Source organism: Megascapheus bottae, chromosome 17, assembly GCF_031878675.1.
Source record: "Megascapheus bottae isolate mThoBot1 chromosome 17, mThoBot2.hap1, whole genome shotgun sequence".
NCBI classification, from domain to species: domain Eukaryota; kingdom Metazoa; phylum Chordata; class Mammalia; order Rodentia; family Geomyidae; genus Megascapheus; species Megascapheus bottae.
This window is the reverse complement of record NC_143525.1, coordinates 14,681,235-14,696,453: the sequence shown is the minus strand read 5'-3', so window position 1 is coordinate 14,696,453 and position 15,219 is coordinate 14,681,235. Positions and strand designations below refer to the sequence as shown.

Genomic DNA, 15,219 nt, shown 5'->3' with positions numbered 1-15,219 from the left:
AAGGGCACAGTCCTATGACATCACTTTCATACTGTTCTGCCATTATCACCATACCCATTTTCAGAATTTGTCCCTTTTCTCATCTGAAACTTAGCACCCATTAAACCAAACTCCCCAATTCACTTCTTCCTTCAGCACCAGGCAACCACCATTCTACTTTCTGAGTCTATGAATCTGATTATTCGAAGAATCTAACATAAGTGGGGTCACACAACCTATGTTTCATGTTTTAAGAGGTATCCAAACTGTTTTAGGTACCAAAGACCTTATCACACTGAGGCCAGGAAACCCCAAGAATACCTCCAAAACTTGGGCCACTCATTTCTTTCCATTGGGGATCCCCAGAGGGCTGTGCTGAGTGGAGTCACCTTAGCTCCACTATGATGGAGTGGTCACCATCTTGATGTGCTGTGGCAGAAGTGGGAGCTACAGCCCACCAGCATAAATACCATAATTCTCCTCTAGAACGGCCACTCAGAGCTCTTCAGAATCAGTGGGAAGCCGTGTCCAATTGTTAGATAACTCAGAAGTACAATTGTATCTTGTGCCAGAAGGGAGGAAGACACTAAATCTTTGGTAAATACTGGTCATGACATTACATCCAGAAAAGCTTCTGGGAGCTCTGTTTTCAATTAAAATTATATAAGATGGGGGCAGGAAAGGAAGTTCATGAAAGGAACATCTATATTTCCTTCATCTAAACATAACAATGTGCTTATTTTTAACATAGGCTTTCTTACATTGTTTTCAAATACGATACATAAATCAGAGGTCTTGTTTTCCATTGACTGATGCAAACATATTTTGTCTGTAGTCACCCATGTTCCCATTCAGAGCTGAATGACACCGAGGTGACACATCATCACAGCCTGATTCATTTCTCCACAGGTACACTGACAATCTCTCTCAGCACTGCATCCTAATAAGAACGCTCCTGGAAACATCTTTGTACATATGGCTTTTCGCTTTTCTGAATTACTTCTTAGGAATAATGTCCCAGGTGTAGGATTAAGTACCACAGGGTGTGAACATGTGTATGCCCTATTGTCTTTACAGTTCACCCTGGAACCCTTCTTACAAGTAATTGCCTACTCTCAGTCCTTGACAGTGACGGCAAGTCAGCAATGACAGGTTGTAATTATACTCATTTTCCTTTCTAGTAATGAGTGCCAGCTACTTAGCCTGTGGACATAATATGTTTCCTGGGTACTTAGTACAATGGGGGGTAATATGTTGCCTAGGTACTTAGTACAAGACTATTTTAGATTGCTTCTCTCCCCACTTCCTCCAAATCTCATGGTTATTTTTTTAATTTCTCTAAATCTGGATGCAATATTCCAGGCTAAGCAAGCTATAACAAGTTTTGGGTTCACATAGACATTTTCTGAACAGGTCCATACCCTTCACCTGCTTTAGCTATAAGCAATTTGTGAGTTTTTAACAGACAAATGAGGGGCAACAGTCCACCCTAGACAAAATGATCCCTAAATCACCTGCTAATAAGTAGGAGTTAGGACCCTGCTATACTTACTGTAGATTGAGAACCTGAGGTGGGGGGTGGGAGAGCACATGTGGACCACTCAAGCTGAAGTTCCAATTACTGAGATAAAGTACCCATTACTGATTCATCAGGAATGAAGACAAAGCATAAATAACCCAGGCAGAAAAGGCCATAAAGAGGGGAGGGTTGGTCCCTTAATGACTAATACTGAGAGTACTTGGAGCTGTAATATCTTTATCAGTGTGCTAAGCAAGTTTTATGTTTGCCCCCAAAGTAATCGTACTTGTCAAGTAATCCATGGAGACTTGGGCTCTTTATACATTTATGCTTAATCCCCCTCGTGGCTGCTGAAAATAAATAAACCAAATGAGAAGAAAATTGTAATAAATTACTTAAAAAAAGATATCTTCATCCCATGGTTAAGGAAGACAAGTTGAGGCTATAGTCCCACCAACAACTTCATACCTTCCTTTCTTCTGACAGAACCTATTCTTTTGCTGTGTCCTTGAAGCTTTGAGGAGACTTTGGGTGACATGGGTGGTTAGAGCTGTTTTGTCCTTTTTGAGGCTTTCAGTTACTTTTGCATCAAGGAGCCAGTGAGGAAGAGGAAGAAGGGCCTTTGAATGGTACCTTGTTTGCAGGTGGATAGGTAAAGACTCAAGGGAATGAGCCTACACTATACCAACATTTGAGCTTCAACAGATTGGTTCTAAGAAGAAGGATTGAAAACCATCGAATCATTCTATGTGTTTATAGAAGACCTGGGTGTGTGGGGTGCACTCTTCAGGGAGAATGGGAAAAGAGAAGGGACCTTCCAGGAAGGCCTGGGCGTCCTCATCGCAAGGCCAGTCTTCACATGAGGCCTGAAGCAAGCAGGACTTCAGAATGCACCCCAGGGGACTTCCTAGGGAATGCAGTCCCAGGAAGACTCAGAGGAAAAGGGGATGAGGCAGAAAGAGGGAGAGGGGTGGGGATGTCACTGCAAGCTAGTTCCCAAAGTACTGTCTGTTGGCCAATAAAGAGTTGACATGTGCTACCTCTTGTAAAGTGCCTTTGTTTCTGCCCCATTGATTTCACTCGCTGCCAGCTATGCAAATGTGACTATTAATGAAGGCAAGATGTGTTTCCTGGGCTTGAAAGATAAGCATTTTTTGTGAGATTAAGGAGAGAGCTGGCTCCTTATGCCTTCATGAACAGCACTGCTCTGAAAGGGCTGGTAATTCACAGTCAAACTTTACTGTCAAAATTGTAGAGAGGAAATCAGCTTTAGGTGTGGGTAACCTGTGTTTTCCTAGCTGGTCTCACTGTCAGCAAACTGTATATAAACTGCTTTTCCATGTTTATAACATGGAGGTGTCAGGCTAAAGAAGGATGCTTTGACTGAGGAGAAAAACCTTAATAAATGACCAACTGTTTTATGTCTTCTAAGACTTAACAAACGTAGTCTTAATGAGTAAATGTAGGCTAATACCTTAAATCTTTCTATATGTAATAGACAATTTTGTTATTTAAGAGATAGACATCTCAGTGGCTTCCTAGAGCAGGGTGAAAGTCAGAAAGTCTATGGCCTTGAAATGACATCTATGCTTATAGGGCCAGAGGAGCTCTTCCTGTTTGACTTTAGGCCTCCCACTCCTACAATCTCACTGTGCAACACACACACACACACACACACACACACACACACACACACACACACACACATTGACTTTGGGTTTAAACTTCATTCTTCTGTGGACAACCCAGCTAAAAGTTCAGCCCTCTTCCAACACTTTCTATTTTCTTTTTCTGCCTATTCCTTTCCTCTTACCTTATAATATTATGTGCTATCCTTATCTAACCAATCTATCATTGTTTCTCTTTCTCTAGCTGTGGGCTTCATGAAGGCAAGGGTTTTTGTCTTTTCTTTGCACTTTGACCATGGTGCACACAGTATACATTCAATACAGTAGATAAATGAGTGGATGGATCCAGTGGGTCAGAAAACCATGATTTATTTGTTGGTGCAGCTGCTGTTGTGAGCATTTATGTCCATTCTGTCTTCCCAAGGTTCTGGTTGTGGAGGCCAAACTTCCTTGGCTCTAGAACTTGGGTTCTGGGAATTCTAAAGGCTGCCCACAATGGGTGTGTTTTTATGCTGAAAGGCAGATATCTGCTAGATGTGCTGGTACAGTATGCTTCCCTGACTTGGCTCTCAGTACCTATCCCACTTTGTAACAAAGTGGAACCATGTTCCCAGTGTGGGCCTGGTCCTCAAATGACTATCTTCTCACTTTCTCTCCATTGATTGTTGGAATGAGGAGGGCTCAGTGGAGGAGTCTAAGGTTCTCAAAGACAGAGTGAATGGATGCGAAAGAGAGTTTTCATTGGTCACTTGTGTGGGTCAGTCACTCCTTGCTCCCACAGTGTAAGGACCATGCCAGGAAGGCATTATAAACCTGTTGTGTTGTGTTGGAAGTTGGCTGTTAAGGCTGTCAAGACACTGGAATAATAGAGATATTAAAGTCATTATGTTAGAATGTGTCTCATTAGGCAGCAATGCACTTGCTTCTCTAAGCCAAATCAAATTTTTTTCTTAATTGGGCCTCAGCGTCACTGGATTTTGGTGAAAACGACAGTGAAGTGCCAAATGGTGAAGCAGGAGGAAAAAGGAGATACTACCTTCTTTAAGGAAACATAGCAGGCTTCCTCCTTAAGGGATACCAGCAGCTATACACTTGAGCAGGAGTGGAGGCAATCTCTGCCCACAAAGTTGGAGGGAACAATAAAAACCCAAGCCCAGTTTTGACATACCAGAAACCCAAAGCAACCACGGCAGCCATCAGTCCGCAGATGCTCTTGGGTCATGGTACATTCCACGATCCAGCTTTCTCTTTGGTGCTTCTATGATCACAGATCATTTCCAAGACACAGAGTATAACTCATTTCTAAGGGGAAATTTCTCCCACTTTTTTTGGAGCAGGGAAATCTGACCAACACCAGCCACATGACCTTGGTATAACCTGCTAGTTTCAAGAGCAGAGAAGTAGCCACCTCACAAGCAACAGCAATGAATAAAGAAAATGGAATGATCATTACCTGGCCAGCCAGCATTTCATACAACAGGACACCATATGCCCACCAGTCCACAGATTTTCCATATGGCTGGTAAGCAATTATCTGTGGAAAAAATACATTGATTATATTTAACAGTTAATCCCAGGGCTTTGTTTTAGAACAGGGTGAGTCAGACAGGTGTTTGGGCATAAACTCAGTTCATTCAGATGAGATGGTGGTACAATCTGTATCTGATTTCTACATTTAGGGAAAGGATCCCTTGAATCAGCACACTAAGAACTATCACTTTCAATGCACTGTCACATTGTGTTTTGGGGCTCCGCTTCTGATCCACATAGATATTTGTTAACAGATTTAACTACTTTCATTGGTGAGCAATATCCAGACATTGAATTGGATTTCGTTCCTGGAAAATAAGGGAGGTCACTTAGAGCTGCGGTCTGATAGGTAAAATGGTTAAATGATGAAACTGAGATTTGCTAGAAGTCTTTTTTTAATTGTAAAGGTGATGTATAGAGGTTACAGTTATATAAGTATCACAAAAAGTCTTAAGGACAATGCTGATGGTGAGAGATGGTGTGAGGAATAAGAAGAAGGATGGCTGATGTGAAAATTACAGTTTTCTTGTGTGGCTCACAGAGGTAAGATGCTCTATATGTGGTTAGCTGAATAGTTGATATCTTCAAAAAAGGCATAAAAGGCAATATCTGGACCTTGCTTGATTCAAACCAATCAACTTCAATAAAAGATACCTTGAGACAACTGGAAAAGTTAATGTAGAGAAGTCTGCATCATCAGGTGACATAGTAAGGGGTTATTGTACAATCTGATAGGTGGCAGCTATCATGGCAGCTAGTTACAAAGTGTCCTCTCAAGCTGGGGAGGAGTATATCTATGAATGGAATGTACAAGGCATGAAATGATATGTCAGTGTTACAAGAAGTTAGACAAATACAGGCAGCTGTTGATGCTGGCTGATGGGCTCACAGGGAGCTCATCTGATTCTTCTTCTACCCTGTGGTGTTCTCTCTCTCTGCCTCTGTCTCTCTTTCTCTCTTCCTCAGCAGAATAGTCCTCTCATTTTGAAATATGGAGTAACATGGATTTCAATTTTTAAGTGTGGCCTGGTTTATTAAAAAATGGGTTTTATTCCCTCTCAGCTAGGTGGTGGGGCTCAAGCTCACACTTTTGAGACTTATTGTAGATGGCATGCTAGGACTGGAAGTGAAGGAATCCTAACCAATATTCAACACAATCATTTTGTCATTTTACATACAAATGTGACCTTGAAATAATCTGGGATATTCCTAATGCCTCCAAATGGCTAATTAAATATCATAGGACAAAAGAAAACTTCCCACACATCTGCCAACGTCACTCCCATCTCCTAAAAGTATGGCTAATATTCCTCCACACAAAGTGAGAAATACAAGCCCCTGTGGTTACCTAACCTTGGCTATGCACAAAGGAGTACCTGTTTGGATGTGGTAGCTTTGTGGCTCAATTCCTTGACAAGGAGATGGTAACTATAGAAACCTATGCGTTCTTAGGTTCTTACTACATTTGCTTTCTTCTGAAACTTAGAAAGCAAGCACACCCACAAAGCCTACCGAGATTAGAGGCTATAATCTGTTACTGAATCAAAGGAAGTTGCCTATATTCTAACTTTTGATACAATGGCAAATAGTTTTCATAAAAAAAGCTGGACTGATTTATCTCTGTGCTCATGCCAATTTTATATTTGTCAGCCTGTGTGAAATCACTCTTTTTTTAACCAACCTTTTAAAATTTATTTTTAATTCCCTAAGTCATGAATGCTCATTAAAGAAAGTTGGCAGAAAAATAGCCTAAATGAGTAAAATTGCTTCTAGTCTCACCACCTAGCAATATTTATAATATTAGTGTCACATATAAAATAGTTCCATCACTTTTGGTGGAATATGTGAGCATATATGTTTTTAAAAATGAGATTATGCCAACCTGTTGGTTCATAATCTGTTTATTTATAAAACAATACCTTATAGGTATCTCTGGAAAGACCTTATTTCTGCAGGATAAATTCCGAGTGTAGCAATGTTGAGTTAGAATAATTATACTTTAATCAACAGTAAAACTTGTAGAACATGTCAGATTTATTCATGTGTAGTGCCACAAGTAGACACCCACCAGCAGTGGATGAGTGGGCTGTGTCCTCAAATCCTCATTAACACATAGTATTATCATTGTTATAGATGTGCCAGTGTGATTACTGAAAGGGGCACATTTGTGGTCTTAGCATTTTGTTCAGTTCCATTTGGTGTTTTCTATAGTCTGAGCAGTCATATCAACCACACCCCCCTGCTCCAATGGTACAAAGTCACACCTGACTAAAAATCTGTCACAAGCAGTGGGTACCCAAGACTCACTTTGTTTAAATTTAGAAAAGCAGAACGCCAAGTGTCAGGGGCTCTGCTTCCCTGGTGCCTGCATTGTCAGTCTGCTTAGATACTGGTCCGAGTGGCTCTGACCCCTGCAAGTGCCTTCTATCATGACAATGGCATGTCATGTCAAAGGAAGCTGGGGCAGTTCTTCATGGTAGTTCTGTCACCCTTGGCTATATGCAGTGAGTCTCTGCAGATCTCAGTTATAAGAGTAATTTCTTCACTGGAAATTCCTTTTTACAACCAGGCATACTTTCTCCTCAGCCATCAGGCACTATTCACAAATAGCTCCAGTTAACCCAAACTCCAGGGCAGAAAGAAACAGCGCTTGAGATCGCCAGTCGAAGGTGCATGTTCAGATATGATTGATTTGAGATGTCCGTTACAGCATCTTTTGAGCTAAATAGAGCTACCTGGTCCAATCTAGTACCATGAGCCACAGCAGGCTACCAAACATTTGAAAAGTGGCAACTCCAAATTGGGATGTGTTTCTAGGTGTAAAATAACACCAGAATTTGAAGAGTGTGTATATGCATATATATATGTATCATTAGTAATTTATTTTATATCTACTAGATTAAATAAAATCATTAAAATCAGTGTCAGTTTCATCTGTTTCTTTTTCAACTTTTTGAAATTTTGCCTTGCATTACAGGCAGTGTTGGCCTAATGCTTCCACTTGTGACCAGTTCCCACAACTCACTCTGTTCCACTGCTTCTCAGTGGGAAGCCAGCTTTGGGCCTAGCACAAGGTTTACAGAGCATAGACTCGTGGATCTGATCCCAGTGGGGACAGGCCCAGGTGTCTCTGACACTTCTGGGCCAATGGAAGCTTGCTGCCAAGTGTGGACAGCTTGATATCCTGAAGCCCCTGGCAAGGAGCTGCCATGGCAATTTGGTTTCCATAGCGGGCACAGCTCACAAAAGGAAAGGCAGGATTGGCAAGCATGGCTAGAATGAGCCAACGTTCAGCACATAGGAGGCTGAACTTGGGCTTTGAGGACAGACCCCCACCGGGCCACTGTCATTCTGTTTTGCTGCTGTTGGTCATAGTGATCACTATGATTATACTCAGGCAAGCCAATAGCTTGGGGGAGGATGTCAGGATGTTACAAATGGCTGCCTGTCTTGGAAAAGTGAGATATGAATAAGCTTGCTTCTGCCTGGGCACAGGACCAGAACAGAAAAAGGGATGGGGAGGCAGTGTCTCATTTCTGTAGGCCAAGGGCTAGAGTTGTTGGAAGATCACTGCTCCAAGGCCACCCAGCTTTCTACCCTCTGCCAGGACAGAAGAGAGAAGGAGAGTTCAGAGGTTTATTGACTTCTGATGGCTCGGCAACAGCAATGGAAGGGGTTTGGATGCTACTGGTAAAATCACAGCAGTAGCTGGAAGTGTCATCGTCATCGCAAGGCAGTCCCCATGCTAGGGGATCCTCACCTCTGTGAATTCATTTAGCCCTTGTAAGGCCATTTCAGTGATGGGACAGTGAGGGTAAGTAGCTTACTCAGGGCTACAAAGCTAGACAGAAACAAGGCTGGACTCGATCCCTGGCCCTTTGACCACTTTCCACATGAATGATCTTGCCCCAGTAGGTTCTGTGGAAGCTGGCCAAGTAAAAGTGACAAAAAAGGTGCAAATGCTTAACAGGAGCCAGTAGCTGGGATGCTCTCTTTCTGTGGAACCACAGGGTAGTTTCTGAGACCACAGAGTGGAAGGAATGACAGTAGGCCTGTTGGCCCTTCTGCATGCACTTGAAATAGATCCCACGCTTCGTTTCCATGTTATCCTTACTCATCAACCCTCAATAAATTGTCTGACTACAAAAGAAGGCTCTTTCCAAGCGGTCACTACAAAACAATGTCCTGTATACATCAAACATGTTCAATCCCTTTTATTCTCAGAGGAAATAAAGAATATATCCCCTTTCATTAAAAAAAAATAAAGGCATTTTATTTGGATTGTGAATGTATGGTTGTTTTGAAAAACATGATCAGTTCTCAAGGGTAGAACATAGGACATGAAAGACTTTCTTTGTGTACATGGTTAAAATACTGCATGACATGTCCAAACATGCCTAGTATGGGAAGAAAGAAGATGCCCCTGCCTCAGTGTTCTGTCTGGACAGCTGGATCCTGAGCTCTCTCTCATGTCTCCTTTCCTACAAGCACAGGGGTTAAATAGCACTGGGAGTCTCTGTTATCTTATATTGGGAGAGATTGTCCATCTATCTTAGCCAGCTCCTGGATCCCACCTGTAGGTGGGCTAGCTACCTCTGCAGGCAATATCAGACTGCACCCCAACACAGGGCAGACACTGAACATAGTTGTGTTGAAGGAATAAGTGATATCCAGACCAACCACGGCCCTCAGACCTCACCAGCTTCTTAGATGCAACATCCAAAGGGCTCTTGATTTAGAAAAGCAGCTTCAGCTCTAGAAAGGAGTCTAAGTGTCAGAGTGGCAAAGTGGCTTGGTTAAGTTCAGTGGCAACTTCAGGATGACAGAGGCCTTGGGTCTCCAATACATGTCCCTTTCTTCAGCATCAGGCCTGAGACCATAGGGAGATAAACAAGGTGATACACGCCAGCTCTCAACCAAATTCAACTTGGATTACGTATAGAATACTAGATTACTGGTTGGGAATCACACTGAGGCTCTGAGACTAACTGTAGGAGATTAGCATTGATTCTCAAAAGCTGTCCACCCCTGGGCAGGTGGCTTAGCCTCTCTGAGCTTGCATTTCCTCAACAGTCACACTGGAATCCCAGTACTCACCCAGCAGTATGTGGTGAGGGTGCTAAATGACATTACGCATACCAAAACATGTTCACTACAGGTGGGTGGAATGAACAGAACTCATGAGAACTAGCCTCCAGGCAGGGCAGGTGACTGAAAGGTATTCAAGGCTGTGAAATAACCCCGATCCATAGTACATTTTGGTGAGAGGTGATACATTGTTAAAACATTCTGCTGGCACCTGGAAATTCTCCACATTTGTTCTTCCATTCACTGGTTCAGAAAATGTTAGTATGTGCCAGTGATCTAAGCATGAGGCACAGAATTGAACAAAATGATTTAAAAAGGACCACCACTCGTGGAAGTACATTAAAAAAATCAGAGCAGTAAAATGATAGGTTTCTTGCTTTTCCCTTCATGTCAGAATACCCTTCTCATCCCCTCTTCCTCTAGCTCTTTCCAGGGGACTGGGCTTTCTGCTAGTCATGAAGGATTATGAATCTAATTGTGGAGACAGGTGTGAAATAGGTAAAAACATGAAAATGTGATATCCAAGAACAAGGATATTGGTCTAGCATATGAGAAATGTGAATATTTGAAATCATTGGGAAAAATAGGTAAGGATTAAAAAGTATTACCCCAAATGAAAAACTTGGAAAGCTAGGAGTCTAAGCTACTATTTCTACTTAGACAAAAATTGTGGCTCTATCTAGAAGTGGAAAGAAAAAAAATGACTTCTTTAATGGTAATGAGTAGATAAGGCTTTAAGATCTATTCATGGTAACCACTTCTTCCTATTCAGCTCCCACTAGGAGACCAGAAAGCAGTTGGCAGGAATCACCCAAGTCTGTTCCCACAACAGGCCAGAAGATGACTAAACAATACAAGGAAGTGGCTGCAATTAGGAACACTGGCTCCAAATAGCCATTTATTCTCTTGCCACATCACTAGGTTCAATCTATTAATATACCTTTGAGAGATTTTTCTGTCCATGTTTCATGAGAGATATTGGTCAGTTCTGTTTTTATTTTTTGGTGGTGTCTTCATGTGGTTTTACTCTTAAAGCTGTTCTCATAGAAAGAGGAAGAGTTTCATCTGCTTTGATCTTCAGAAAGAGATTGTAAAAGATAGGTATAATTTATCTCTTAACTTTTGGTATGAATTACGAGTAAACCTACTTTGGCTTGTTGCTTTCTCTTTTGGAAAGTTACTCATTTTTTTTTAAATAGGCTACTTCAGATAGCCTATTTCTTCATGTATGTTTTAGTGGATTGTGTCTTTCAAGGAATTGGTTTATCTCATTCAGTATAATCTGCAGTATAACATGGTTCATGGTGTTGATGACCCTTTTAATCCTTATGGGATCTGTAGTGGTAGCCCCCACTTTATTTATGATGTTAATAATCTATGTCCTTTTATCTTTGGCTTAAAAATCAGCTTTAGGTTTTACTATTTCCTGTATCGATTTTCTTTTATAATTTCATTGATTTCTTCATTATTTTTATTATTTCTTCTCGACTTTGCTTTTTTTTTTTTTTTGCTAGTCCTGGGCTTGAGCTCAGGGTCTGAGCACTGTCCTTGGACTTTCTCAAGGCTACAGCTCTACTACTTGAGCCTCAGCACCACTTCTGGCTTTTTTCTATGTATATGGTACCGAGGAATCGAACCTGGGTCTTCATGCATGCTAGGCAAGCACTTTAACCACTAGGCCAAACTCCCGGCCCCTCGACTTTGTTTTTTTAAAATACTTTTATTTTCTTTAAGTAGTTGTACAAAGGAGTTGCTATTCAGCAGTTTATGAATGCAATGCCTCTGGCTCATTGGCACCTTTTTTGACATTATTATCAACCCCTCCCACCCCACCCTTTCCCTCACTTCTCTACTTTGACTTTAACTTGTTGTTTCTGTAGTTTCTCAAGACAGAAGCATAGATAATTCATTTTAGATCATCTTATACATTCACTTTCTCTTCATTCCTGCCCCCTTCCTCCCCTTTCTCCCCTCCTCTCATCTCTCCTTCTCTCTCTTTCCCATCCTCTAGTCTTTCTTCTCCTTTCTACACAGGCTGAAAATCACTATGCAAACCAGGTTGGCCTCAAACTCACAATTCTCCTCTTGAATGTTTTCTAATATACACATTCATGGCTATGCATTTTAAAGAATCGCCTACAGTATTTAAGTTGTGGTTTTACTCTCATTTATTTCAAACTACTTTAAAGTTTCTCTTAAAATTTCTTTTTTTTTGGCTCATTCGTTATTTACGAGTGTTTTGTATTAAACAAAGTATTTAGGGATTTTTCTAGCTATCTTTCTGCTATTGATTTTTAATTTATCCCTTTGTGGTCTGCAAGTAGACACATCTGTATGATTCCAATTCTTTCAAGTTTGTTAAAGTGTGTTTTATACCCAGAGTGTGGCCTATCTTAGTGAATGTTCCATGTGAACTTGAGAAAAATATATACCCTGCTGCTGTTGAAGTAGTCTGTAGGTGTTTTGTGCATTCGGTTGACTCGTGGCGATGTTGAGTTCGATTATATCCTTACTGCTTAGTTCTGCTTTCTGTATCTAACAGGAATTGAAGTCTTCAGCTCCAATAGTGGACTTATCTATTTCTTTTGTAGTTTTAATCAGTTTTTGCCTAAGTATTTTAATACTCTGTTGCTAGGTAAATGCATGTCCTGCCTTCTGATAGAATTGATTTCTTTGCCATTATGTAATGTGTCTCTACATTCCTAATAACTTTTTGATCTGGTCTGCTTTGTCTGAAATTAATATAGCCATTCTTGTGTTCTTCAAATTAGTGTTAGTCTATTTGCTCCCACTCACTTACTTTTCTTTGTTGGAAGTACTGGGATTTGTACTCTGGACCTTAGGTTTGCTTCTGCTTAAATTATGCCTCTAGCTCTCCATCCACTTACATTCAGTCTACATGTGCTATTATAGTTGAAATGATTTTCATATAGAAAGCATGTAGTTTTTGTTTTAATGGTAGTGGAGTTTCAACTCAGGGTCCTATTCTGTCTAGGTAGGTGTTCTACCTCTTAAACCATATTCCAGCCCTTTTCACTTTAGTTATTTTTGGGGTAGGGTCTTGAGTGTTTTGCTTGAGTCAGCCTGGGTTATGATACTTCTTTTTAACACTTTCCCACATAGTTGGGGTTATATTCTACTACACCTAGCTTATTGAGATAGGGAGGGGACAACATCTCACCTACATTTGTCCAGGCAGGCCTTAAACTATAATCCTCCTCATCTCTACCTCCCAAGAAGCTGAGATTTCAGGGGAGTCAAGCACCTGTCTAGGTAGTGTTTTTTTTTGATCCATTCTGACAATCTCTGCACTTTAGTTGCATTTAGCTTATTAATGTTCAAGGTGACAGCTGAACTGTTGGTATAGTTGGATTAAAATCAATCTTATTTCAGGGCTGGGAGCATAGCTTAGTGGTAGAGTGCTCGTCTAGCATGCACAAAGCCCTGGGTTTGACTACTTGGTACCACACAGAAAAAGCTGGAGGTGGTGCTGTGGCTCAAGTGGCAGGGCTGTAGCCTTGAGCAAAATGTGTCCAAGGACAGTGCCTAGGCCCTGAGTTCAAGCCCCAGGACTGGCAAAAAAACCCAATCATATTTCTTTTTGTTTCTTACCCTTGAACTTTGTTCCTATTTATCTTCTACTCTTTTACTGCTTCTTGTGGTTTTAACATAGCATTGTGTGTTTCCATTTCTCTCCTTCTTATTCTATGAGTTATATGTCTTTTTTATTTATTTATTTTTTGGTGGGTGCCCTAGATCTTGTAATACACATTTAAAGCTAATCCAAGTCCATTAGAAACTGTTATCTGTTAGATCAATTAGAAACAAGGGCAAGGCAAATTCATTACCAGCCAAACTCACTTACTGCTCAAAGTGATACTTTGGAAAGAAGCTATGATTATCCTCCTTATACGGATGGTGCTGCTGGTTCTTAAAATAAAAGAGTTATAGTCAGAGTTTCTTACCCATGATGAAGAAAAAGCCTGGAATTACAATTACATATACACACAGCAGTTTCCCCCTCAGGGGTGACTATGAAGACATGAATCAATCCAGAATGAAGTGTACTGTCACTGGTCATCTGACCTCCCTCCAAGAGACCGTCAAGGTCTGCTCATGGATGTCCGGGGATGGCTGGTACTAAGCACTCGCCTGTGAGACCCTGAATCAGGTCTCTTCTGCTGAACCTAGAGGGTTGGTCACAATGCTAATTGTACATTAGGACAAAGTAACTACTTGTGCAACGATGGAATGAGCAGTTAGGAATACATTTTGTGCCTCTGGAGCAATAAGTGATACACAGAGCCAGGCAATCAGGCACCACAGGCCCTGCCAGCTGCTATCTCTGAGCCTTGGGCAGGTCACCTTTCCTCTCTGAGTCTTGTTTTCCTTATATGTAAAACAGGAACAATATAACTTGCCTCCAAGGACTACTTATGAATTAAACAAGTAAGTGCATGCTCCATGTCAGAAAATGGATAAGTGTTAGTAATCTCTCAAGATATTTACCCCTTCCTCACTGCTTCTGAGGCAAATTTTACACAGAAAGAGGTAAAATAAAACTCAGAAATTCCAGGCCAGTTTTATTTTTCCATATCTAGGATTAAACAAATCCATAAATGCATCAATGGATGTGGATCTCTGATCACTGGGAAGGTAAGTATATGAGAGTATTGTCAGGGCTCTGAGAACAAGTCGTAGCCTGTCAAAGCAGCTTCTAGGCTCCATGAAGTGATGTTACCCCTGAGCCAGAAGCCACAGTCCTTCTTCTAAGGCTGCAAAGGAAGCTGCTCATCTCTGAGTTCAAAGCCTCAGTCTGCTTTGCAATGAGGTTTTGGGAAAAATGAACTAATCTCTTTGTGCCCCCGTTCTATCATCTGGCAAAGAGAACTGACCTGCATTAAACAAATGAAGGCAAGCAAGGTGCTCATCTTGGACTAGGACTCTGTCAGCATTCACCAACAGGACGCAGATCTCAGGATCTGGTCCTTTCTGGATAAAACTGGAAGGGGCTGAGGCTAGGCAGAGGGGGCACAGCCGTCTCCAAGGCCACAGAAGCCCAGAAGGTGCCTAGGGCTTCAGAAAACAGGGTTGAATTGATGGGCTTTGAGGTCAGGGGGGGACTGATGAGAAACTTAGAGAGCTGCAAGCAGGCAATAAAAAATATGAGCTCATGTAACCTATATAATTCCTAGAAAAGATTGGAGAATTACACAATTTAAGGAAGACCCCAAAGGAAAGCCTGGCTTTGGCTCTTTAAATATTTCTTGAAAGGAACGCACTATTTCATTTTCTCTTTATTGATGGAGCCATTGGTCTGTGACCCTTCCAAGAGAGAAACTGGCCTTTGATAGAAAGAGGGCCACGCCAAGTTAGTCATTTTCTCTCTTTAATCAAGTCTTTTCTTCGTACCAGCCCACACCCGGTGTGGGGCCTCTGGTCCTGCCGGAGGGTGAGTGGCTGCTCGTAGAAGAG

General features: G+C 41.4%; 1 protein-coding gene across 1 annotated transcript in view; it reads right to left on the bottom strand.

Annotated features, from left to right (window-relative positions):
• Prkca (protein kinase C alpha) overlaps positions 1 to 15,219 on the bottom strand; it is a 377,074-nt gene that overhangs the window by 18,908 nt on the left and 342,947 nt on the right. The window contains exon 14 of the mRNA XM_090349887.1: positions 4,580 to 4,660. Coding sequence (XP_090206013.1) covers positions 4,580 to 4,660 — 81 coding nt within the window. The remainder of the gene's footprint in view (positions 1 to 4,579; positions 4,661 to 15,219) is intronic.